Source organism: Rhinopithecus bieti, unplaced genomic scaffold, assembly GCF_001698545.2.
Source record: "Rhinopithecus bieti isolate Rb0 unplaced genomic scaffold, ASM169854v2 scaffold_34521, whole genome shotgun sequence".
NCBI lineage: Eukaryota > Metazoa > Chordata > Mammalia > Primates > Cercopithecidae > Rhinopithecus > Rhinopithecus bieti.
This window is the reverse complement of record NW_016814732.1, coordinates 576,408-600,383: the sequence shown is the minus strand read 5'-3', so window position 1 is coordinate 600,383 and position 23,976 is coordinate 576,408. Positions and strand designations below refer to the sequence as shown.

The following is a 23,976-nucleotide window of genomic DNA, read 5'->3' as shown; positions in this document are numbered from 1 at the left end:
AGACCTTGGGAGCCCACCTCTTGCATCATTGTTACCCGGATGTGGGACATGAAGTCAAATGAAATTATTTTGAAGCTTTAAGACAGGGGTGTCCAATCTTTTGGCTTCTCTGGGCCACACTGGAAAAAAAAGAATTGTGTTGGGCCACACATAAAATATACTAACACTAACGATAGCAGATGAGCTAAAGAAAAAAATCTGCAAAAGTATCTCATAATGTTTTAAAAAAGTTTATGAATTTGTGTTGGGCCACATTAAAGCTACCATGGGCTGCACACAGCCTGTGGGCTGTGGGTTGGACAAATTTGCTTTAAGATTAATGACTGCACTGCTAGGTTTTAAACTTGCACGGGGCATTCCCTTTTTTTTCTGGCCAATTTATCCCTTTTAGAATGCCTACACCAATGCCTACACCTCCATTATATCTTGGAAGTCACTAATTTGTTTTTGATTTTATAGGATCATAGGCAGAAGGGACTAGTCTTCAGGTTAGACTTTGGACTTGGACTTTTGAGTTAATGCTGGAGTGAGTTAAGACTTTGGGGAACTGTTGGGAAGGGTTAATTTGAACTTTGACATGTAGGAGATGAGATTTGGGAGGGTCCAGTGGTAGAAGGATATGGTCTGGATCTGTGTTCCCAACCAAATCTCATGTTGAAATGAAATTCCCAGCTGGAGGTGGGGCCTAGTGGGAGGTGATTGGATCATGGAGGTGGTTTCTCATAGATGGTTTAGCACCATCTCCCAGTGCTGTTCTCGTGATAAAGTTATCATATCTGGTTGTTTAAAGATGTGCAGCACCTCCTCGCTCTCTCTTGGTCCTGCTTCTGCCATGTGAGATTCCTGCTCCTGCTTTGCACTCTGCCATGAGTAAAAGCTCCCTGAGGCCTCCCCAGAAGCAGCTGTGACCATGCTTCCTCTACAGCCTGTGGGACTATGAGCCAATTAAACCTCTTTGCTTTAACCCAGTCTCAAGAATTTCTTTATAGCAGTGTGGCAATGGCCTGATATAGTAAATAACCCAATTCTTAAGTTTTAGAGGTTTTTTTCCCAAAAATTTCTATGAACAACCTTAATTTTAAGCACATATTATGAATTTACATTTAGTCCCCTATGTCTTCTGGTATTCTCCTTTTTTTACTAAGTGCCACTAACTCTGAATGGCTACACCAATGAGTTTTCATATATTCTTAGAGACATCTTTCAAGCCTACAATATCCTTTCATGAAAAAAGTCTCTGAGATAATGGATCTGGACATTTCACTATTTGCTCTATTAAGTTTATAATCCTTGATGATTAACCTATTAGAGGTAATGTAATTAGTCAGATTAATATGCTCAATATTTAAGATGTTAAAGTTATATATTTGTACCTCACTCACAATAAGTCTTTTGCAGAATATGCCAAGAAAATGTAACTCTTCTCCTGTATTACACCTTTAGTTCTATTGAAAGATAAATACTGAAATTGTGATAATTTCAAATTCAGCACATTATTACAGATAAAATAAATGTTAACTGAATTAGATCAAAAGAAACACTGAACTCTGGCTTGTTGAATTTAAACTTTAGCTTTGTTAGTAAACACCTCCTCTTCCTTTAAAAATCACTTCAAACTACAGAGAAAAGTGACTGTAGGGTTCCTTTAGAACAATCAGCAAATTTCATGTATAAGTACTCATAAATACATATACATTCATTGAAAATAGTATTTTATTTTAAATATATATATATACATAAAAATATACACATTCGTAGGAAAATAGAATAAAGGCAGCAAGGAAGTACACCAAATTGTTAATAATAGTCATGTCTTGGAGACAAGATTTGAGGTGATTTTAATATTTTATTCATATGTTTCTATATTTTCCAAATTCTATACTGGATACAATTAGATATCAGATAGTTTTCTAAAAGCAGAGATGTTGGTGGAGTCAGGGAAAATGTTTAACAAGAACAGCTCGCAACTTTTTGGTGTTTATTAATTCCGGAGGTAACACTGAATTAAGTAGTTAAACATAGCTGATTCAAAACCATATTTGTGTAACTTATCTATGTGAATTTCCAATGAAGCCTGTAAACTTAGGCAATTTAAGTGCCCTTGGTAAGACCTTATCAAATAGGATGAATCTGGTGGTAGCATGAGTTAGGCAGTGGTAGCTGGGAGAGTTGGCTTCCACAACATTCCTAGACTCTGGTTGGTCCAGCTGGGTGCACAGTGATGCCTTAACCGTGTTTGAAATACTAGAAGATCAGGTCTGAGGATTCAGAAAAGATGATGATTATTTATCTGTTAAAGTCCTACCAAACCACTCAAAGGGATTTTTCCAGTTGTTTACACCCTTCTGCAACAGTATCTATTTCTTTTTTCCAAATAATATGAATAGATTTCACATTTCAAAAGGTGGAAAAATATAGCCTGAGTAACTAGTTATAGATGGTTGGAAATTATCCCTACCTGAATGACAGAATAATTATGTTTTTAAAAAGATAACGATTCTACTGTTCATTCTAAAATAAGAAAACTTGTTTTTAAACATAAATATCTTCACTGTCTTAGTGAGCACAGTCACCCAGCTTTCAGATCGTACACTATTGAGCCAAACAGACTTTTAAAACAAGCTCTCATATTCTGTGAACAGGGTAAGGAAGAGAGAGAGTGAAAGAGAGAGGCAAAGACAGAGACAGAGAAACAGAAGCTGAATGACTGATTATAGCTATTCTCTAGATTGCTACATCTTTTGCCAGAATGATCATCATCTTGTTCTGATTTGGGGTATATTTTAATTGAACTATTCATGGTATGCATAAAAGATCAAATCTCTGGATTTCCTTTGACGTACATAGTAAATCACTGACCTGACTCCATGTTTTATGTACCTCATAAAACTACCACAGCTACTATGCCCTTTCCTAATTCCTGAGATGTACAGTGTGAATAGGAATTTAAATGTTGCTGCATCCAAATCAGGACTCGGATTTAAATGCTAAGCATCTGAAGCAGGGTAGGCCATCAACCTGGTACCGTAAAATTATGAGCTTTCCTCGTCTGGCTACATTAATTTCTATTTCTTTGTCATTTTGATTTCTAGGAGATGTTTAGTCAAATGGAAAAAGAAAATTAGAGTGTGTGGGGTGGGTGGATAAAGCTGTGGTCCATGAGTCCTTGCTTAGGGAGAAAGTTTTTTCTCTCTCATTGTACATTTTAGTTTAATTTAATCTGAAAATATCAACGCTACCCAAATGCTAATCTTATCTGGAAAAGAGAGTAGAGAAAAGAAACAGAAGGTTTAAGGCAACTAGTTCCTTTCTACAAAACAGAATAGAGCTTAAAAAGCCTAGTAGATAGCTTTCATTGTGGATTGCAAATTTAGAGTGACCACCTTAGTGTACCTTAGCGCTCAAACTACTCCCTGTACCTCAAACATTTCCCTGTTTTTTTTCCACCTTCCAAAGTGTAAATCATAAAAGGCAGCCTGACTAGTGCTACACAGGATAGCATAGGAGTGTGAATTAGATGCAATTCCAGATATTCAACTTTTCCAGCCTAAGAAAATTATATCTCAATACCTTTCCCTATCTTGAAAGAGCATCTATTTGCTTATACCTGTAGGAGTGATCAGTCAGTAAAAAGAGAGTCAATTTTTTTTCCTGGGCAGAGGGGGAACAAAAGACTCCCCACTGTCTGTTACATTTATTCTGTCTTTACATCTTTCTATCTGGAGCTTTTAAGGTGTGTGTGTGTATAACAAAGCTTCAAAAATTAATACATTTGAAATATACCACACATCCTAATTTATGGTACAGTTTATTCCTATTATCCCAACATTATTATAATAGCACTAATTTTACACTTTAAAAAGTCTTTATTTTATAATGTCATATGCTCACACTAGTTATAGCCCTAATCAAACAACCTTGAGCTAAAATCCTAACCCCATTTCTTACTAGATGTGTAACCTTGAGAAAGTCTCTTTATTTCTCTGTGTCTGTCTTCTCGTGCAAAATGGGGGTGATAGCGCAAGTTGAGTATCCTTTATCTGAAATGCTTGGGACTAGACTGATTTAGATTTCAGATTTTATGGATTTTGAATATTTACAGAATACATACTGGTTGAGAATCCTTAATCTGAAAATTAAAATCTGAAATGCTCCACTGAGCATTTCCTTTGAGTACATGTCAGTGTTCAAAAAGTTTTGGATTTAAGGACATTTCAGGTTTTTGATTTTGGATTTGGGTTTGGATTTGTTCAACCTGTAGTGCCTAACTCATATGGTGCTCCAATGAGTTACTGTATATAATTGAGGATCCAATGAGTTAATTTATATAATTTCAGAACTGTTCCTAACATATAATAAAAACTCAATATATTGTGGTTATTATGAAAGTTGAACAGCCTGACTCTTCTTGCCCTCTAACCTAGACCCAAAAAATTTCCAAGAAATCAACTATTTAACAAAATACAATATACTTAGGTGACTTTAGGTAACAAAGTGTCAATTGCTTTTGTAAGTCATATTTATATGAATAAATAATATATAGTGGTTTTACTTTAATACACACTTTCCTACACATTATCACAATTTTTAATAACAATTCCATTAAGCAGGTATTATTAATATCCTTATTTTTCAGATTAAGACAATCAGAGAAGTTAAGTCATCCCAATATCACAGACAAAAAATGCCACAGCCAGAATTTGAACCAAATTCTTCTTACTCTAAATGCCATATTTTGCTACTATCAAATTCTTAATCATTTTGTTTCATTTTCAACTCAAGTTGAATTTTTACCTCAAATAGCTATCATATTTTGACATGTTTACCTTGATTCCATCATGGTATTTTTCATAATTTAATTGCATATTTAATCACCCAATTCTTCAACATAAAAATATTAAATTGCACAAGAGAAAAAACTACGAATTTCATCATTATATCTGGATGTGCAGTGCCCTTCTTAATTTCTGAAACACAAGCAGAATCTCAATAAATGTTTATTAAATTAAATGAAATATGTTTCACAAGAAGTGTCCTGGAAAATATTAGGCAAAAGGAAAATGCTTTCTGTTTGCCCAGTGCCTGTATCCCAGTTCCCTGTTAAGTGATAGTTTGAAAAGAGGAGACAAGCCATTCACTTGGCTTAGGCTGAGGTGATAAAGGGGATTCATGGAGAACTTGATTAATTTCTCTGCCCTTTCCTGACATTTCTTCTTGGGCAATTTACTGAGATATGTTGAGGCAAACGCTGGTTTTTCCCAAGGAAACCTCCCTCTCTAGAAATCCCAGTCATAATATTAAGACTTCTTAAAATAAGAACAATACAGCCTACTACGGTGGCTCACACCTATAATCCAAGCACTTTATATTAGAGGTGGCACACACCTATAATCCTAGCTACATGGGATGCTGAGGCACAAGAATCGCTTGAACCCAGGAGGCAGAGACGGCAGTGAACCAAGATTGTACCACTGACTCCAGACTTACAAAAGCAATTGACACTTTGTTACCTAAAGTCACTTAGGTATACTGTAGATATTTTGTTTATTAGTTGCTTTCTTGGATATTTTGTTGTGGGTCTAGGTTAGATGGCAAGAAGGGTCAGACTCTTCAAATTTCATAATAACTACAATATATTGAGTTTTTACTATATGTTAGGAACTGTTCTGAACTATATAAATTAACTCATTGGGTGACAGAGTGAGACTGTCAAAAAAGAGAAAAAGAACAATATTAAGTATTAAGTACTTACTTTCTAGATTCATAAAGATTTCCATAGGCATTAGAGTCATCACCACTGTGCTCCTGGTTATCAATAGTAAAATTAGATTGGTAAAAATCAGAGTCAAATTGTGCCAAGTTTGACATCCTGAAACATAAGAGTATGTTTTTAATAAGTTCATGAGTCAATAAAACTTAGTTTGAGATATTTACAAAGCTCAACTGACAATGTGGTTATGGCTGGATTCCTATCAGAAAACAAGATGTCCTTTGAATGGGGTCAATAAGGTATTGGGGGAAGGGTATAGAAATATATGCTAGAAAGTTATTTACAAAATGTGTTATCTTCAATTACTTTGTCTGAAGTTTTCACACCCTGGACTGTGGCTTTTAATATGTTGACTTTAATTGATCTGAAAGAACTAATCTTCTCCAAATATCTTATTCTTAGCAATTTAAGAGAAAAAGCTTAAAACTTAGGACACATCTAGAAGGATTTCCCTAAAATGATGTGTTTTTCACTTTAAGTACACACACACATACACACACACACACACACACACACACGTAGAAAGGATTATTATCTGCAAATGGCTGATAATAATACTCCTTCCCAAAGCAAAACCAAAACCCTACAAACCTATTTCCTTGTTCTACTTGGCAATTCTTAAAAAGTGTTTGGATTATTTTCCTTTTTCTTTTGCTCTGGACACTGCACCTGGGCTTCTGGCTGAGTCAAAAAGGAAAAGACTCAATCCTGCTAAGGGAAGTCTTTTCTATATACTCTCTCTATAGTTTCCACTCACTTCTGGGAGTAAAGAGGAGTGATTGTTTTGAATTTAGACCTAATGGCCAGGAATACAAGAGGGAAAAACAAAGTACTGAGAGAAGGAAGAGGTATAGGAGAAGAGGACCTAAGAGAGGTAATAGTGGCTCTTTGTATAAAAAGTAGAGAATAGAGAAGAGACTCTTTTCAACTGGACAAATGTGGTTACTCAACTCAACATTTAATTCTTTATTTTTCTTTGAAAACCTTCTTATTTTAAAAGAGTGGATTTAAAATCACCAGGAGTAATCCATATACTTATAATAATATGTGGAATACTACTTATAAGAAATCTCAAATGAAATCGCATAAACAGCCTCAACTCTAAGGGTATCGTTAATCAGAAATATTCAAGTAACAATTGTCAAATACATTAAATTTGCTCAGTTCAATAAAAACACAAAAAGCTTCTCTAGAATTAGATCCAGTGATTCATACATCTGATGCAATAAATCAAGGTTTTACATTAGTAATGTGTATAAAAGTAGCTATGAATTATGTAAACTAAAATCAGGACTTAGTGATAAATCTTTTAACAACTTATAAGTTAAAGAACTTAAAATGTAATAGCATAACTTTCTCAACACATGAAAATATGTTATTATAAAGCAAAGAGAGTAATTTATTGAGAATACACTAAATTTTCATAACATGCAAAGCTTTATGTAATATGACTATTGGTACTACAGTCCTTACCTAACTGAGCTTTGTATTTTATTGAAATGCCAAGTCTTTTAGAAGGATTAGTCACATACCTCTTATTTATTTTTTATGGAAAGATCCTCCAGTAAAAGTAGCTTTGCGTGAGAAATTTAAAGCAAATCTGTTGGTGAAAAGATGACATGCTGGCTATATATACACCTTTCTAAATTTGTACTCTGACATCCTGAGCAGATGCTACAGCCAAAAATAAAAAAGTCTGCCAAAAGCCAAATACAGTATCTTATAACACTTATTATGGTTTACAAACACAGTGAACAGTGTACAGACATATAATTTGATAATATGGAAACTGTGGAATGATAGATACAGTTTCCTTGTGTACATGTCTATTAAACTCTGAGGTAAGATCATTTATTTGAGGCAAGCAGTTAAAAAGAGGCCTCAATATCCCTTCCGTTTCATGGATTTCCTAATAATATGCAGTAAAAATCAAAATATGGCACATGATCTTATCGTGAAGATCTCAGCACCAAAATGAAAATGAGTTGTGGTCAATTTTATCTAAATCAGAGCTGTTCTGTTTATATGAGCAATATTTATGAAAACTAATTATGGTCTACCTCTGACTTTTTTCCTGCTTCCTACTTTTCCAGCAGAGGCCAAGATGGATATGCTAATGGGATCTAATGCTTCTTACTTGACGGACAGGTTCTGCACATTTTCGAGCCAATTCTAACTACTGGAAGGTATTAGGCCCATCCCCACCCCAGGAAACTCCCTGAGTTGGCCCTTCTCTGTATCACTGGGTCACTGCTGGGAGCCTGCTCTCTGGTTCTGACCCAGTTAACCTGGCTAATACTATCAATTCTATCTAGATCTGGTGTTCTCATCCCTAATATTAATCACATGGTTGGAAGTCAAGTTCCCCTGTGGTTTGCTTCATGCTGATTCTCTTTTTTAGGACTTAAAACTTTCCATGCATCTGAATCTCAGTAACTGAAATTTTATGTCCAAAGGCAGATAATTTGGCACTTAGAAATCTTCAACTGGAGCCAATGGCAGAAAGCTGAAGTAATTTCTTTCCACATTGTTTAAAAGCATTTGGAATTTGAATATCTTTAATCACAGCTGCCCTTCCTACATTACTAGTCAGGCAACAATTGTTCACACATTTATCAAGGGAGTACTGTTGAGTTCCAGACTCTGTTCTAGATACCAGGGATTCAGAAACAGGCAAACTAAGAGTTACATCTTAGTACTGATTTTGCTACACCTACACCTAATAATAATGATTAACTGGGCATTGTTCTACAGACTTTAAGTCATTTAATTCTTGTAACAACCTGATAAGGTATTATTATTCCATTTTACATAAAAAGAAATGGAGATTGAATAATTTTCCCAAGGCCATTAGCTAGTAGCTGAAAAAGCCAATGTTTGAAACCTAACTGAGTTTAGAAGTCACAGTATCCAAGATAATTTCAGGAATTAAACAATAGAATATGCTATTAAGATGGAGCGTGCAAAGGGCAGAGGATTTGAATACTCAGTGAAGGCTTCTTAAGAGGGTCATTCGGATAGAGATCTGATGGATGATAATGAAGAAGTCACTTTAAAGACTACATGAAGAACATTTCAGGCAAAGACTTTCAGCTGGCAAGGAGTTTTGTGGTTTCTGGTTTAGAAAAAAAAGCCAATATTTCTAGGGATTTTTGAATTAGAGAAATGTTGAAGGAGATGAGGTCAGAGATATGAACAGAGGCCAGATCAAAAAGGAGCCTGCAGGCCATGGTAAAGAGCCTAAAGGTTACTATAACTGAAATGAAATGTCATTCTAGGGTTGTATAAAATGTGACGATACTCTTATTACTCACAAGTGGAAGAGGGAGACTGGTTAGGAAGAGAATGTTACAATAACACAGGCATGAGATGTGAGTGGCCTGAACTAGGGTTGCAGTGGAAGGAGAACTGGTACAAAAGTCATGGCAACTGAGGAAAAGATGAATTACAGGGGTCAATACTGAAGCAGTAATATCAGTAAAAAGAAAATTCAGTGCAGGAAAATGATGATGAGTTATATAAACTGAGAAAGGTCCAACGTATAGGTAGAGTACTGAACAAATACAGAAGATATTTGGAAAGACTTAATAGGATTCAACTTCTATTGAATCAGAGGAAGAAAGAAAAGGCAATTACTGAGGATGATTTTTATAACTCTGTCAATTTTTCCATTCTAATGCATAATGCCATAGGAAAAGGCCACATTGTTATATAGTGGCCAAATTTTGATTATCATCTTTTCTATTCCTTCTTTCAAAGTTCTTTATCTGAGAAAATAGGTCCCTTACGAAACAGCAGAGATTTATGGTACATTCTTTTTCTTTTTTTTTTTTTTTTGACATATAAATTCCACGAAAAGCCTACCAAAGGTAATATTTTTTATCTTAGTCCATTTAGATACATTTCAAACTTATTTTGTGATGTTGTACTTTTCAACAGTTTCCTTCATAAAAACCTGGCTCGATTAAATGAATTGCAGAAATATATGGACTGAAAATGGCATATAAAAAAGTTAATCTCAGCCTCAAGTGAATTATAAACCATGAAACATTGAAGACAAAATGACTTCAGTCTCTTTAGAACTGCATTAATGGACCATTAATGCATATGCAAGAATATTTTAAAGCTATTCTTATGGATATAACACTGAGTATCTATAAAATATACATTTAAGTGAGTTTTTTCCATTAATGAATTATCTGATTGCTGTAGTACATGTTGAAGAACAGAGTGTAGATTGATATTACATATAGTCACAGTGTCATCAATTATTTTAACTCATCTGTTTCAGTAATTGTTTCTGTGTCCTGCATGACCAAAAAGACTGCATTATGTGAATAAAGTTTCTCATCTGATGTAAGAAAAGCCCCATGTTCTACTCATAACCATTCTTTTCCTTCCTTCTCATTTTCTTTTCTCTCCCCGCTCTCTCCTTACCTCCATCCTTTCCTTCCCTCCCTCAGTTCTCTCTCAGAATTCTCTCCTAAGCTGATGCTATCTATTCCCAGGGCTTTATATATTATCTGTATATAGACAGTTCCCAAAGTTACATATGTATCCTTGACCTTTCTTCTCAGCATCAGACTACTTGATAGACATTTCAAACTTAACAGAATCCAAACTAGATTCTTAAAGTCTCTACCCTTCCCAATCCAACACTGTCTTCTGTGTTTCAAGAAATGACATCACAAAGCACACACTCAAATCAGAAATCATCTAATTTTTCAACAAATTCTATCAATTCTGTCTCTTAAATTTATTCCTCACTAACTAATTTCCTCCATCTCCTTTGCTACCAGCCTGGTTGAAGTCACCATTTTCTCCCACTTATAATTCTCTTTGTAATTATTTAAAAAGTGAAATATCACTTTTATAGTAGCAGATAGGTAGGAGATAACAAAGTTCACTTAAAAAGACTGTAAAAATACACCTTTAACGACTTGCCAAAATCAGGAAAGATTCTTCTATGGTTGCTAACTGCAATTAGCAGTAGGAATCAATAAGAATTTCCATCCATAGTTTCTCAGCCTCTCTCTGGTGATCTGTCACGTGTTGCAGAGGCTGTGAGTTGCTCAACAGATATACCGACAACAATTTGCCATATACCTGACAGTTATGCATACATATTGTGTTAAGTTAAACAATGAATGATTTGATGTATGGATGAATGATCACTATTATTAATACTGCATACTCAGAATCCCATATTTTAGTTGATGTCTATCAATCTAAGTATAATGCAAAATTGTGACATTCATCACTGCAGTACTCTGATATAAAAATGGAGGCTCAGAGAAGCAAAGTGATTTGTGCAAAGTCACACACCTAGGATGTGAAAGAACCTAGTCTGAAGCATCAGTTCTCTCACTCGCCCAGTTTTCTTTGATTACTCTGTTTCTCCAAAAATACTATGTATGAGTGCCCGCCCAGAACTCTCGTGTTATGAATGTACCTATTTAGGAACACTAAATGATGTTTATTTATATCCTTCTACCCCAAATATTTTCAGCTGAATAGAGTTGCCAATAAACCAAAAGAAAAATATGTCATCATTTTCTATCTCTGCTGACAAAGAAACAGGTTGTTAGTTACCAGTGTTTATCATGTAATTACTTTATTCTGGCAATCTGTATTGCAATTTAATGCACATCTGCATTAATTCAGAGAAGAATACAATGCATTCTATTTTCCATTATTTATTTTAATGCATTTTATCAGTGTTCTCTAAATGCTCTTTTTGTTAGTACCACATAAGATTTGTTCCTGATCATCTGCCTTTTAAAGACTGTGCTGCTTCTATTTTATAAGCCTGAAACTACAGCACTGAATATTACAGAGACACATGAAAATAGGCATAAAATTCTGTTGCACTGCATGAATTTTAAAGAGCTGAATATGTTCTATAGCAAGCAAAGAAAAGAAAATTAAAGGATTTTGCTTCATTAATACTATCATAATTATCTTTGACTTTCAATTTGGTTATTTCTTCTTAATTTCCACTTTTTTTCCTGTAAAGACTTTATTTGTCTTTATGGAAAACACTGCATTCTAGCAGACTTATTGCTGAACTCTTATTAAGTTTTTAGTTTGGCAATATGTTTTGTTAGCAAAAATATAATTTACACCTGAGATTATGAAAGTTGATATGAGCAGTGGTTGAGTTGTACATTCTTAGTAACCATATTACTATAATAGTCATTTAAATACATAATAAGAAGTCAAATTTACATCCATTTAGCAAATTTATGTAATTAATTTTCATAGGAAGTCTTTCCCATATACATTCTCCCACAAGTTATCTAACCACATAGATTCTTAGTTCCTTCATCAGTAAAAGGGAATAAAACTTATTCTTACCTCTTAGGTACTGTTTATTTCATCTTTATCTCATCCACTTATTTCTATTTTTTCATGTTTCACAATATATCAAGATTATTAATGAATGAATATATAACTTTTATGTGTGCATATAAACTTCAGTACAAAATATAAGGATTAGACATAATTTTGCAAAAGAACAATTGAGTACAGTAGCTGGCAAGTAGTGAATTGTCAATAAATGTGACCTGTTATGATTATATTTCTAGGTGATGATGAAACTGGATCAACAGCAAGCACCCACATTTACTCTGTGTTCATTATTTACAATCTTTCAACACATCTTTTTTTCTACTTTTATATAACATAAATCTGAATAGTTATTTTACCAAAAGAAGATAGGAGGCTGGACAATTGCAAATGTTCTCTCTTATAGAGAGACTTCAATTAGAGATTCAACATTTCCTTAGCATTCATGTCTTATTTTACAATTAAAAAAAATTCTAATAAGAAAAGTAAAAATTGACTTTATTGTCCAAGTATTACTTACTATTTTGACTAAAATCCTTTAGGTACTGCTCAGTAAGGACATATGTTTATGTTGACCATATTTCCTTTAGCAAAGAAAGGTGAAATTCTTCACAATGTTCTGTCGTAATTATGTTTTTTATGACAACATTGCTATTTCATGGCCTATGCAATTGCACCATTATTAAGATTTTTGTCAAAGTATTCCAAGTTTATAGTGAACACTTTATTATGATCAGCAGGTGAGAGTTGTTAAGATAGTTTGAGAAAAATGACCAGATATAGTATGTTTTTAATGTAATTGTCAATATACAAATTCTACTTCATAAAGAGTATCTCTACCTTCTTTCGATAGTAGAAACTAATGGTTCACAGCTTAGAATTTTAACTTAATTTGAACATTTACCCAAACATTGCCTCTATATAGGGAGTTCTTTAAAGGACAACTCTCTGCCTTGCAGTATTTATGTTTCATACATAAACCTGAGCTAGGGAAAGTAGCGTATAGCATGAAAAATAATGTTTTAAATACAATTGAATCTTCTTTTAAAAAATTCATAGTTGACTCTCTGGTTTAAAGTGTCACTAGGCCAGAAAGTTGTCTCACAATCCCAGCAAAATGACATATGAAGGTTTATAAAAGGATAAACATACCACAATGTGAAAAACTAATGCTCAGAGTCAACCTCTTGCCAGAGCCTGGGTAAAATATCTGTGTTAAGGTTGATGAGCATGTAGTGAAAAAAAATGATTTTAGACCATCACAGTCTTTCTATCATGCACCAGGACAGCTCATTCATATGAAAGGAAGAAGATTCCTGAGACCCTCAGAGATTCAGGCTTTGTAATAAATAGAAAAATAAACAGCCATCCCCCTACTGTAACAACGCTGCTTTTCTAAGTGCCAGAGAAATAATCCTGACACCTGGTCTTATGGTCTGATATATATTTGGAGAAAGTCACTCCTGGGAGAAGGGAGGACCACTCTCAGGATATATGGTGAAAGGAAGTTGCGGCTTAGTGGGATTGGGGTGGAAGTTCTCATTAATTGTTATGAACTGGCTGGGTGCGGTGGCTCATACCTGTAATCCTAGCACTTTGAGAGGCTGAGGTGGGAGGATCACTTGAGCCCAGGAGTTTGAGACTAGTCTGGGCAATATAGTGAGACCCATCTTTATAAAAATAAATAAATAAAATTTTAAAAGTGTTATAGACTGAATGTTTATGTCCTCCCACCGACCCCCTGCCAAATCCATATGCTGAAATCTAAACCCATTGTGATGGTATCTGGAGGTGGACTCTTTGGGAGGTTACTAAGTTATGAGGATGGAGCCCTCATGAATGAGATTAGTAATCTTATAAGAAGAGGCCAGAGAGCTAGCTCTGTTTCTTTCCAATATGTGAGGATACAATAAGAACTCAGCAGTCTGCAACCTGGAAGAGGGCCCGCATCAGAATTCCACTATGTTGGCACCCTGATCTCAGCTTGCAGCCTCCAGAACTAAGAAAAATAAATTTCCACTGTTGACAAGCCACTCTGTCTATGTCACTTTTGTATAGAAGCCTGAATAGACTAAGACAGTAATAATGGTTCTATGCATCCTGGGAACTATAGTCTTTCCACCACCCTGTTGTTACAAGATCAGAGACAAGAAGCACCCAATGACAATATATATTAGGGGAATGAAGCTTTTCATGTATCACACTACTTTCACCCAAAATTCTGATGTGAAACTGTGCAAGACGATCCAATGGAGACAGAAAACAATAGTAGACTATGTGTGTTAGCAGTTTTCATGCTGCTGATAAAGGCATACTCGAGACTGGGTAATTTATAAAGAAAAATCATGGTGGAAGGTGAGAGGCACATTTTATATGGCAGCAGATAGGAGAATAAGAATCAAACAAAAGGGGAACCCCTTATAAAACCATTGGATCTTGTGAGATTTATTCACTACCACAAGAACAGTATGGGAGACACTGCCTCCATGATTCGAATATCTTCAATCATCTCCCACCGGGTCCCTCCCACAAAATGTGGGAATTATGGGAGCTACAATTCAAGATGAGATTTGGATGAGGAGTCAGCCAAACCATATCACTATTATTTATATTTATTTCTATATAAAAATATGAAATATACTAATCATTACTAGTATTTAGTCTACACAATTACTGTACTCTCCCTGTTTGCCTGGCTTTTTATCTGCAGAGTTGGCTGGATCATGAGGAAGACCGGGAACCCATCACATGAAGATGTTGAAAGCAGCACCCATTTTCATTGCTTCCCTTTTACAGAGCCACAGGGTACTGTGGTTTGCAAGTGTGCATTAAATGTAGTTATAAATTATATTTTTTTAACTTAAGCTTGACCTTACAATATGCACACATGGCTTCAAAGTCAGTCAGAGAAGAGTAGGAAACAAAGACGTGTTAGTTTAGGAAGCACTGCAAAAAAATCTAGTAAAATAGTGCAAATGATAGAGAGTATAAATGATAGTGCTGACAATTGGATCAGGGCTATAGAGACTACACTTAAGATATTATCTCTTAATTCAAAATAAAAGGGCAAAAAAATTAAAATGAAAAAGAAAACGAAGAGCAAAGAAATGACCAATTCATAATGGAAAAACCTGTGGAAAGCATTTAAACTCACTGTTAATAATTTTAAACTAAAATAAGACATAATGTTTGACCTATCGAGTTAGCAAAGAAAAAACAAAATAAAAATATCTAGTGTTAGTAAGGCTGAAGACAACCAAAAATCTCATATAAAGTTTATTTTAGTATATATTATTTTAAAAAATCTTTAGCGGGTAAGCGTTAAAAAGCACTATGAAACATCTATATTCCCTTGATTTAGCAAATTTTATAGCAAATCTTATTAGCAAAAATAACTTATCCTAAAGACTTATTCAGTGATATACATTAAAACAAAATCTTGGCCGGCTGCGGTGGCTCACGCTTGTAATCCCAGGACTTTGGGAGGCCGAGGTGGACAGATCATGAGGTCAGGAGATCAAGATCATCCTAGCTAACACGTTGAAACCCTGTCTCTACTAGAAATACAAAAAAATTAGCCAGGCGTGGTGGCGGGCGCTTGTAGTCCCAGCTACTCAGGAGGCTGAGGCAGGAGAATGGCGTGAACCCGGGAGGCAGAGCTTGCAGTGAACCAAGATCACACCACTGTACTCCAGCTTGGGCGACAGAGCAAGACTCCGTCTCAAAAAAAAAAAAAAAAAAAATTACAGTGACCTGCATGTCTAGTATCAGAGGACTAGTTAATTAAATCATGATACACCTATGCAATTGAACACTTTGCATTTCAAGGCATATTAAATATAGCTACAAATTCTTTGACACTCTTTTTTAAGAAGGGATGTAATTTCCTTCACCTTGAATATAGGCTGGCCTTAGTGACTTGGTTGACCAATAAAATGTGGAGGAAGCAATGTTCTCAGACTTTCAAGGTTGGATAAGAAGCCATTTAGATTTTGTCTGGATCCCTTGGAACACTTGTTCTTCGAGTCTGACTGCCATGTAATAAGTACCTGAGTTTGTGATGCTGAAGAGGCTTAATGGGGAGACCACATGGAGAGACTGACTACAAGATGAGAGAGAAAGAGATGCCTGATTTTCACGTTCCCAGCTGGTCGAGTCATCCCAGGGGAGGCTACAGACATCACAGAAACAAGTCATTCCTGCCAGGCTTTCCCAAATTGCAGATGAATGCACAAAAGGAATGATTGTTTTGAGTCACTAAATTTTGGAGTGGTTTGTGATATAGCAATAAATAACTAGAACACATTTGGTGAATTGAATTGGATTTTGAAAATGTTACATTGGCTCTGAGACCAAGTAGTAGGAAAAAGATGGAAGTGCCTCAAGGAGACTATTAGTGGAAGCTCAAAGGGTCCCAGGGTGAGGATTTGAAGGAGAGTGAAAATACGTTTTGTAGGATGAAAAAAATTGAGACTTATTTTATGTAGTACCAAAAAGTTTGGCAATACTGGTGCCCAGGTTAATGTGAAAAATAGACAGCAGAGCTTTACAGACAAAATACAGAATATGCCAAACAGTTTCTTGCAGCAAGCTATAAGAACATATAAAGAGACTGAACTACAAAAACTAAAGCAGGAACTGTTAAGATTCTAAATGGAATTTAGAGGAAATTTCAAAGGGCCAGGACTTGCTGGATTTGAAAACAAAATAGTTTTCCAACCTTAGTCTCTCTTAGCAAAAATTCTCAAAGTAGAAAGTAGCTTCAGCACAAAGATAAAACTTAGGATGCCACCATTAAAGTATGGGCTCGGAGATAAACTCAAGGTTGTGACTGTAAACTATTTGTTAAGACTTCAGACAGATGTAAGGGTATACTTAGTAGGGCTTCTAAGTATCTCATGGGCACGTCTTGTGAACCCTCTCAGTTAAACAATAAGGGTTTTAGAAATATTAACATCCCACAAGAACCACACAGGGGGTCTAAAGTAGAAAAAGGCCTATCTTGGGAAGAAACATTTGTGGCGAAGTGAATTATAAATTGATTCATAAGAAATTCAAATAGGGAGGCAGCGAATTGACTGAGCATCTCTGTTCTTTGAATAGAAGCTGGTAAGATTTGTAAGTAGTAAAATTTCTTACACAAAGTTTGCAGGTACTACAGGTTCCATTTGTTGCAACATGCATTTGTTGTCACTTGTAAAGGGTACACAGGTCTCTTTATGTCATCTTCTTAACAACAATAAAAAGCAGCATAATTTATTAATCCTATATGTTTCCCACCAGGGAGGAGACATCATTCATTGGGAGGTGAGAGTTATTGGACTTAAATCTTCAAATTCCTAACATAAAAATGTACATTCGACCAAAAGTGTTGCAGATAAACCCACGTGGAAGACAAAAGATTACAGAAATATTACTTAGCGAGGCGGAATCAGAGAATGGGGACTTGGTCTTTATTTACCAAGTTAATTGGTTTTTATCTGTCACCATCTCTAGCCAGCAGATAGAGTTCTTGGTTCAAGGCACTCACAACTTTGAATCCTATAGAGGTATTGTCAGCCTTTTTCTCTTCAATGCTCTTTCTTCCTTGTTTGTTTCTGAGTTATCTTCCTTCTGACTAACATGTGTTTTTCTTTAGTTATATTGAAACCATTTGTTACATTAAACCAACTGTTGTGCTGTTCTGTACAGCAGTACCCCTTATCCCTACGGGATATATTACAAGACCCCTAGTGGGTGCCTAAGAAAACACAGATCGTATGGAACCCTATATATACTGTTTCTTCCTATACATACATACTTGTGATAAAGCTTAATGTATAAATCATGCTGCTATAAAGACACATGCACACGTATGTTCATTGTGGCACTATTCACAATAGCAAAGACTTGGAATCAACCAAAATGTCCATCAGTGACAGACTGGATTAAGAAAATGTGGCACATATACACCATGGAATACTATGCAGCCATAAAGAAGGATGAGTTTGTGTCCTTTGTAGGGACATGGATGCAGCTGGAAACCATCATTCTCAGCAAACTATTGCAAGAACAGAAAACCAAACACCGCATGTTCTCACTCATAGGTGGGAACTGAACAATGAGATCACTTGGACTCGGGAAGCGGTACAACACACACCAGGGCCTATTATGTGGAGAGGGGAGGGGGGAGAGGGGAGGGATTGCATTGGGAGTGATACCTGATGTAAATGACGAGTNTATAAATCATGCTGCTATAAAGACACATGCACACGTATGTTTATTGTGGCACTATTCACAATAGCAAAGACTTGGAATCAACCCAAATGTCCATCAGTGACAGACTGGATTAAGAAAATGTGGCACATATACACCATGGAATACTATGCAGCCATAAAGAAGGATGAGTTTGTGTCCTTTGTAGGGACATGGATGCAGCTGGAAACCATCATTCTCAGCAAACTATTGCAAGAACAGAAAACCAAACACCGCATGTTCTCACTCATAGGTGGGAACTGAACAATGAGATCACTTGGACTCGGGAAGCGGAACAACACACACCAGGGCCTATTATGTGGAGAGGGGAGGGGGGAGAGGGGAGGGATTGCATTGGGAGTGATACCTGATGTAAATGACGAGTTGATGGGTGCTGACGAGTTGACGGGTGCAGCACACCAACATGGCACAAGTATACATATGTAACAAACCTGCACATTATGCACATGTACCCTAGAACTTAAAGTATAATAATAATAAAAAAAAGAAATTTACATGAAATAGTCTAAAATAAAAATTGTACAGAAAAAAAAGTAGGTACAGTAAGAGACTAACAATAAAACAGAACAATTATAACGATATGCTGTAATAGCAGTTACGTAAATGTGGTCTCTCTTTCCCTCAAAATATCTTATTGTATTGTAATCACCCTTCTTTTAGTTGATTTGATAACCAAGAAGGCTGCTTAAGTGACTAATGGGCAAAGAGCATACATGGTGTGGATACTTTGGACAAAGGGATGATTCATGTCCTGGGCAGAGTGGAGCAGAAGAAGGACAGAACAAGACAGGGCAAGACGTCATCATGCTACTCAGAATGACACTCAACTTACAACTTATGAACTTTTTATTTCTGTAATTTTCCATTTAATGCTTTTGGAACACAGTTGACCACTGGTAACTAAAATTGTATGCTTGCTAATGGTTTGGATATTTGATCCTTCAAACCTCATTCGAAATGTGATCACAATGTTGGAGGTGGGGCCTACTGGGAAGTGTTTGGGTTCTGGGGTGGATCTCTCATGAACTGCTTAGTGCTATCCTTACAGTAATAAGTTCTTGATCTATTAATTCCTGTGAGAACTGATTGTGAAAAAGAGCCTGGCACCTTCCTCCCCACTCTCTCTTGCTTCCTCTCTTGCCATATGATCTACACACACCAGTTCCCCTTTGCCTTCTGCCATGAACAAAAGCAGCCTGAAGCTCTCATCTGACATACATGCTGGTGCTGTGCTACTTGCAGAGCATGCAGAACGGTGAGCCAAATAAAACTATTTTCTTTATAAATTACCCAACCTCAGCTATTCCTTCATAGTGACAAAAATGGACTACAACACTTGGAAAGAGAAACCACATGTAAGAGGGAAACTACTATACGTTATTCTTTTTCCTTGAAGTGGTTTTGGATATTCTCGTACTCATCTCCTATAGATTTTACGTTTTAAGTGATTAATGTAGTTGCTCTAATTGCTAAAATTCAGATGGGTGTTTTGGCATCTGATAATAAAGGAAAGACCAGAACCACTATTGTGACCATCAAAGTGAGCACAGAGTTTATTGATTTGCCAGGCAAGAGAACACACACCAGAGAAGAAATTCAAGGAGTAGTTTTCTGAGGGAAAAATTTTAGGGAGCACTATGCAATAGGGATGTGGTGAGAGTTTGTGATGGTTATGCTAATGAATACTTGATATTTGTGTTCTGGATAGTACTGCCAGTCCATAAGTCTGCCCAAGGTTAGTTAAAACAAGCCCCATTGTTCACCTGTTAAGAAAGAGTGAAGTTCACACTTTCATTGTAATTTTAGCATGTGAGGTTTTGTCTCTTTTTTGTTACCTGTGTACAGAATCTATAATCTTTTTTTCTGTGCGTGTGTGTGTGTGTGTGTGTGTGTGTGTGTCTTTTTTCTCCTTGGCTAATTCTTGGCAGGAATCTTCCTGGAGGAAAAGCTGGGGCCAGTCATGGCAGGAGAGGTGTGGAATCTGCCATGTGAGGCCTGCTGTTTGCCTCCCAGGCCAACTTCCTTTTGCTTGTTCCTGTCCTCTGCCCCTTTGCCTGTCCTCAGGCCGCTAGAAGGAAGGACAGCTCATTCCTCATGGGCAATCACTCCGCACCTATAGGGTACAGCTTGAGGGAGATTTGAGGGTGGGCTGGGGACTCCTTGTCCTGGCTTCACAGCTGTCCCTACCCCGCCTCCCTCAACACCACCGCTGCTGCCTCCCACACAGGGCTGCTGCTTTCTGTGCAGCCACTGTGCCGCCTCCCACAAATTGTCATGGAAAGAGTGGAGAATGGAGGAGAACCTGTCCTTGGCAGCCCAGGAGGGCGACTGTGTAATGTCACCCACAAGTGAGGCTAGGCAATGGAGCAGGCCACCAGTAGCAGCACCTGCTGAGTGAATGTGCAGCAAGTAACCCAGGCCAGGCTCCGGGGTTGGGGGAACCTGCTTGGAGCTTTCTGCCCCACACCCCGAGCTTCCGGCAAGGAGCAAGGCTTGTGAGAAAGTCAGAAGGATTTGAACCAAGCAGCCAATCTTTTCAGCACCTAAACTCTGCCTGGAGATGCAGCAGGCTGTGTCATCCAGGGCCTCTGATTTGTCGTATTATAGTATATTTCGCTGTGGAAAATGTCACATTTACTCACCTTGATGCCCACTCACCTGGTCCTGTTGTTTTACCCCATCTCCTCTCCCGCGTGCCCTTTGATTTCTCGTTTCTGAGAAGAGTACAACGTTCACTATTGTAGAGTAACCCCTGTGACTCAATATTACCACAGTGCGATGTCATTTTGTGCTGTTTTGAGCAATTAAAAGTTTTGAAATTAAAAAAAAAAGAGTCTTCAATTGTGTTCAGTAATGGTCCAATGTCCTGGAGTCACTCAAAGTTTACATTCATTTATCAGCCATGGTTTGTGAATGTTCAATGTTCATGATTGCTTAAAAGCTTCAGCTGGTTAGAACTAGTTGGGGTGAAACACAGCACATCATATATAATAGTCCAATTATATCATAGGCAATCACTGCTTTAAGTTGAAAATCTTTCTTTTAGATATCTCATTGTTGCCATCACTTACCATCTACTATAATTATATACAAGGCTTACATTCTATTCTGGTGATTCACTTGAGAGTTTAACTGCATTCATATATTCTTCATAGCATCTAGCACGGTTCCTGAGATGCAATAAATGTTCAATAAAGGTTTGGTGAATTAATGAATGCCCAAACGAGACTTTTTTTAACCTCACTTTTTTGTTACCTTAACAAAATTAATGTGTATCTATTTATAATAAAATCTCTGTGTAAGAGGCTTTCTTAATATTTTATCAGTGTAATATACTTGAAAGTATCATATAACATAGCAAAACCCCATCAATATATTTGCTCTTTTCATAGTCATTTAGAACTAGCAGTTTATTAAGAATAAGATATACATATAAATCTATTTCTCTTCTGATTAATGAATAAATTGATTAAATGATAAATAAAATATACAGTATTATGTTCACAGCAGACATTCAAAAAATGAGACTAATAAGACATATATTCTCAAATTCATGCGGCAGAATTGATTTTCAGGACTATTTTAAATATATTTATCAAATGATGTAAAATGTATCAAATGATATAATGATCTTTATGACTTACATGAGCTTGTTTTAATTGGGTGTGTATACACACACACACATATACATATTGTGGAACTAAAAACAGTGATAAATCACAGCAATTAATAAAACTGATAAATTAAATTGCATACTATATATTAAAGACAAATATTTATATTAAAAACATGTATTTCAAATTATATTATTACGTATGTTTGATTGTTTTTGGCTGGGGAAATCAGAAGTTTTGGGTTACAAACAGTTTCTGGCATTGTTTTATTGCCTAAGTATGTTATGTAGCTTTAAATATACCAAAACTAGCTTAAAATATTTTTTTCTTTCTATTGCATCAATGTTTCTATATAAAAATCTATTGCTGAGCATGTTTTTAGACTGTGGATATCGCACTGTGGTTTTCATATAATAATATTAATAGTTTTACTGACAGTCCTCATTGGAAAGGTTGTTTTCTAACTGTGATAGGCAGCTTCTGATGTGGTCACCAATAATCCCAGCATCCTGATATTCATGCTCTTGTGTTATCCCCTCCCCTTGAGCATAGTCTTGATTACTTGATTCTAACCAATAAAATACGGAAAAGATAATGGAATGTCATTTCTGTGATTAAGTGAAAAATATTATGACTTCTATATTGCAAGCAGACTCTATTGCCTTTTTGGCTTGCACACTTTGATGAGGCAAGCTAAAGTATGGGTGAGACCCAGGGAGCATGGAAATCAGGGAGGCCTCACTTTCTACCCACCCCATTTCTCATGGATGGGTAGAAAAAGAGGTCCTCAGTCCATCAGACCACAAGATCTGAATACAGCCCCAAATCACTGAATGAGCATGGAAAAGGGTCCTTTCTCAGTTATGTCTTCATATGAGACTGTTGATCTTTGTATGATATCTCAATTGCAGCCTTGTGATAGGTTGCATAGCAGAGAACCCAGTTCAGCCATACCCAGTTTCCTGACCCAAAGAAACTATAAGATAAAAAATGTGTGCTGTTCTGTAGTAGTAGATAACTAATACAATAACTTGTTAGTAAAACGACACACTTAAATATGTGTTCACATCAAAATCTTTTAAAATACTAATTAAACATATAAGAACTTATCCTCACATATATCATTAATACGGTGCAATTTTCATTTTCTAAGAAAACTGGATAATTTACCTTACAAGACAAACCTGTAGCCATTCTTACATCTTCTCTTGATGTATTATGCTCATGCTATTTCTCCCTAAATCATCTATTATGACAAAGAAGGAAAATGGGAGACATTACATTCATAGAATAAAACTTAACATGGTACCAGAGGGCCTCCAGCTCATCTTTTTCCAAGGGGAAAACATCATCAAATTTTTCCCCTAAGAGAGCCATCAAGTTTTGTCACAGAGATTTCCCTAATAATAGCTTCCTGTAAACTTGTAGGCTAGCATTGTATTTCTGTTACAACATAAGTTCTCTTCTTCCCGCTCTGTGACCTATGGCAATTTACTTAATTTCTCTGCATGTCAGTTTTCTAAGCATAAAATTATATTTCTGGACTATATGGTATATAAGGACACCCCCATACCTGCTGAAATATTTCAAATACTATAAGTGTACCTAAAATATTTATATTTTTAACATGGCCACAGCAGAAGCTTCTGATGGGGAGACATTATCTGTGTTGCAAAGCTGCTTGATATATTGCCTAAATGTGCCAAAAATTTCTGCTAAGACATTTTATTGCAAACTCGAATCTACTGGATTTTGTAGGGATTCTTTTGAATAAATCCTTTTAGGCCTAAAAAAAAGTTCTCTTTTTTTTTCATATTCCTAATGCAAGATTAAAAGTGTTTATTTCTCGCCGGGCGCGGTGGCTCAAGCCTGTAATCCCAGCACTTTGGGAGGCCGAGATGGGCGGATCACGAGGTCAGGAGATCGAGACCATCCTGGCTAACACGGTGAAACCCCGTCTCTACTAAAAAATACAAAAAACTAGCCGGG

General features: G+C 36.2%; 1 protein-coding gene across 1 annotated transcript in view; it reads right to left on the bottom strand.

The window, feature by feature from the left end:
- Positions 1 to 23,976, bottom strand: part of YIPF7 (Yip1 domain family member 7) — a 56,505-nt gene that overhangs the window by 22,906 nt on the left and 9,623 nt on the right. The window contains exon 2 of the mRNA XM_017851846.1: positions 5,753 to 5,869. Within this exon, the coding sequence (XP_017707335.1) occupies positions 5,753 to 5,868 (116 nt within the window). The 5' untranslated portion in view covers position 5,869. The remainder of the gene's footprint in view (positions 1 to 5,752; positions 5,870 to 23,976) is intronic.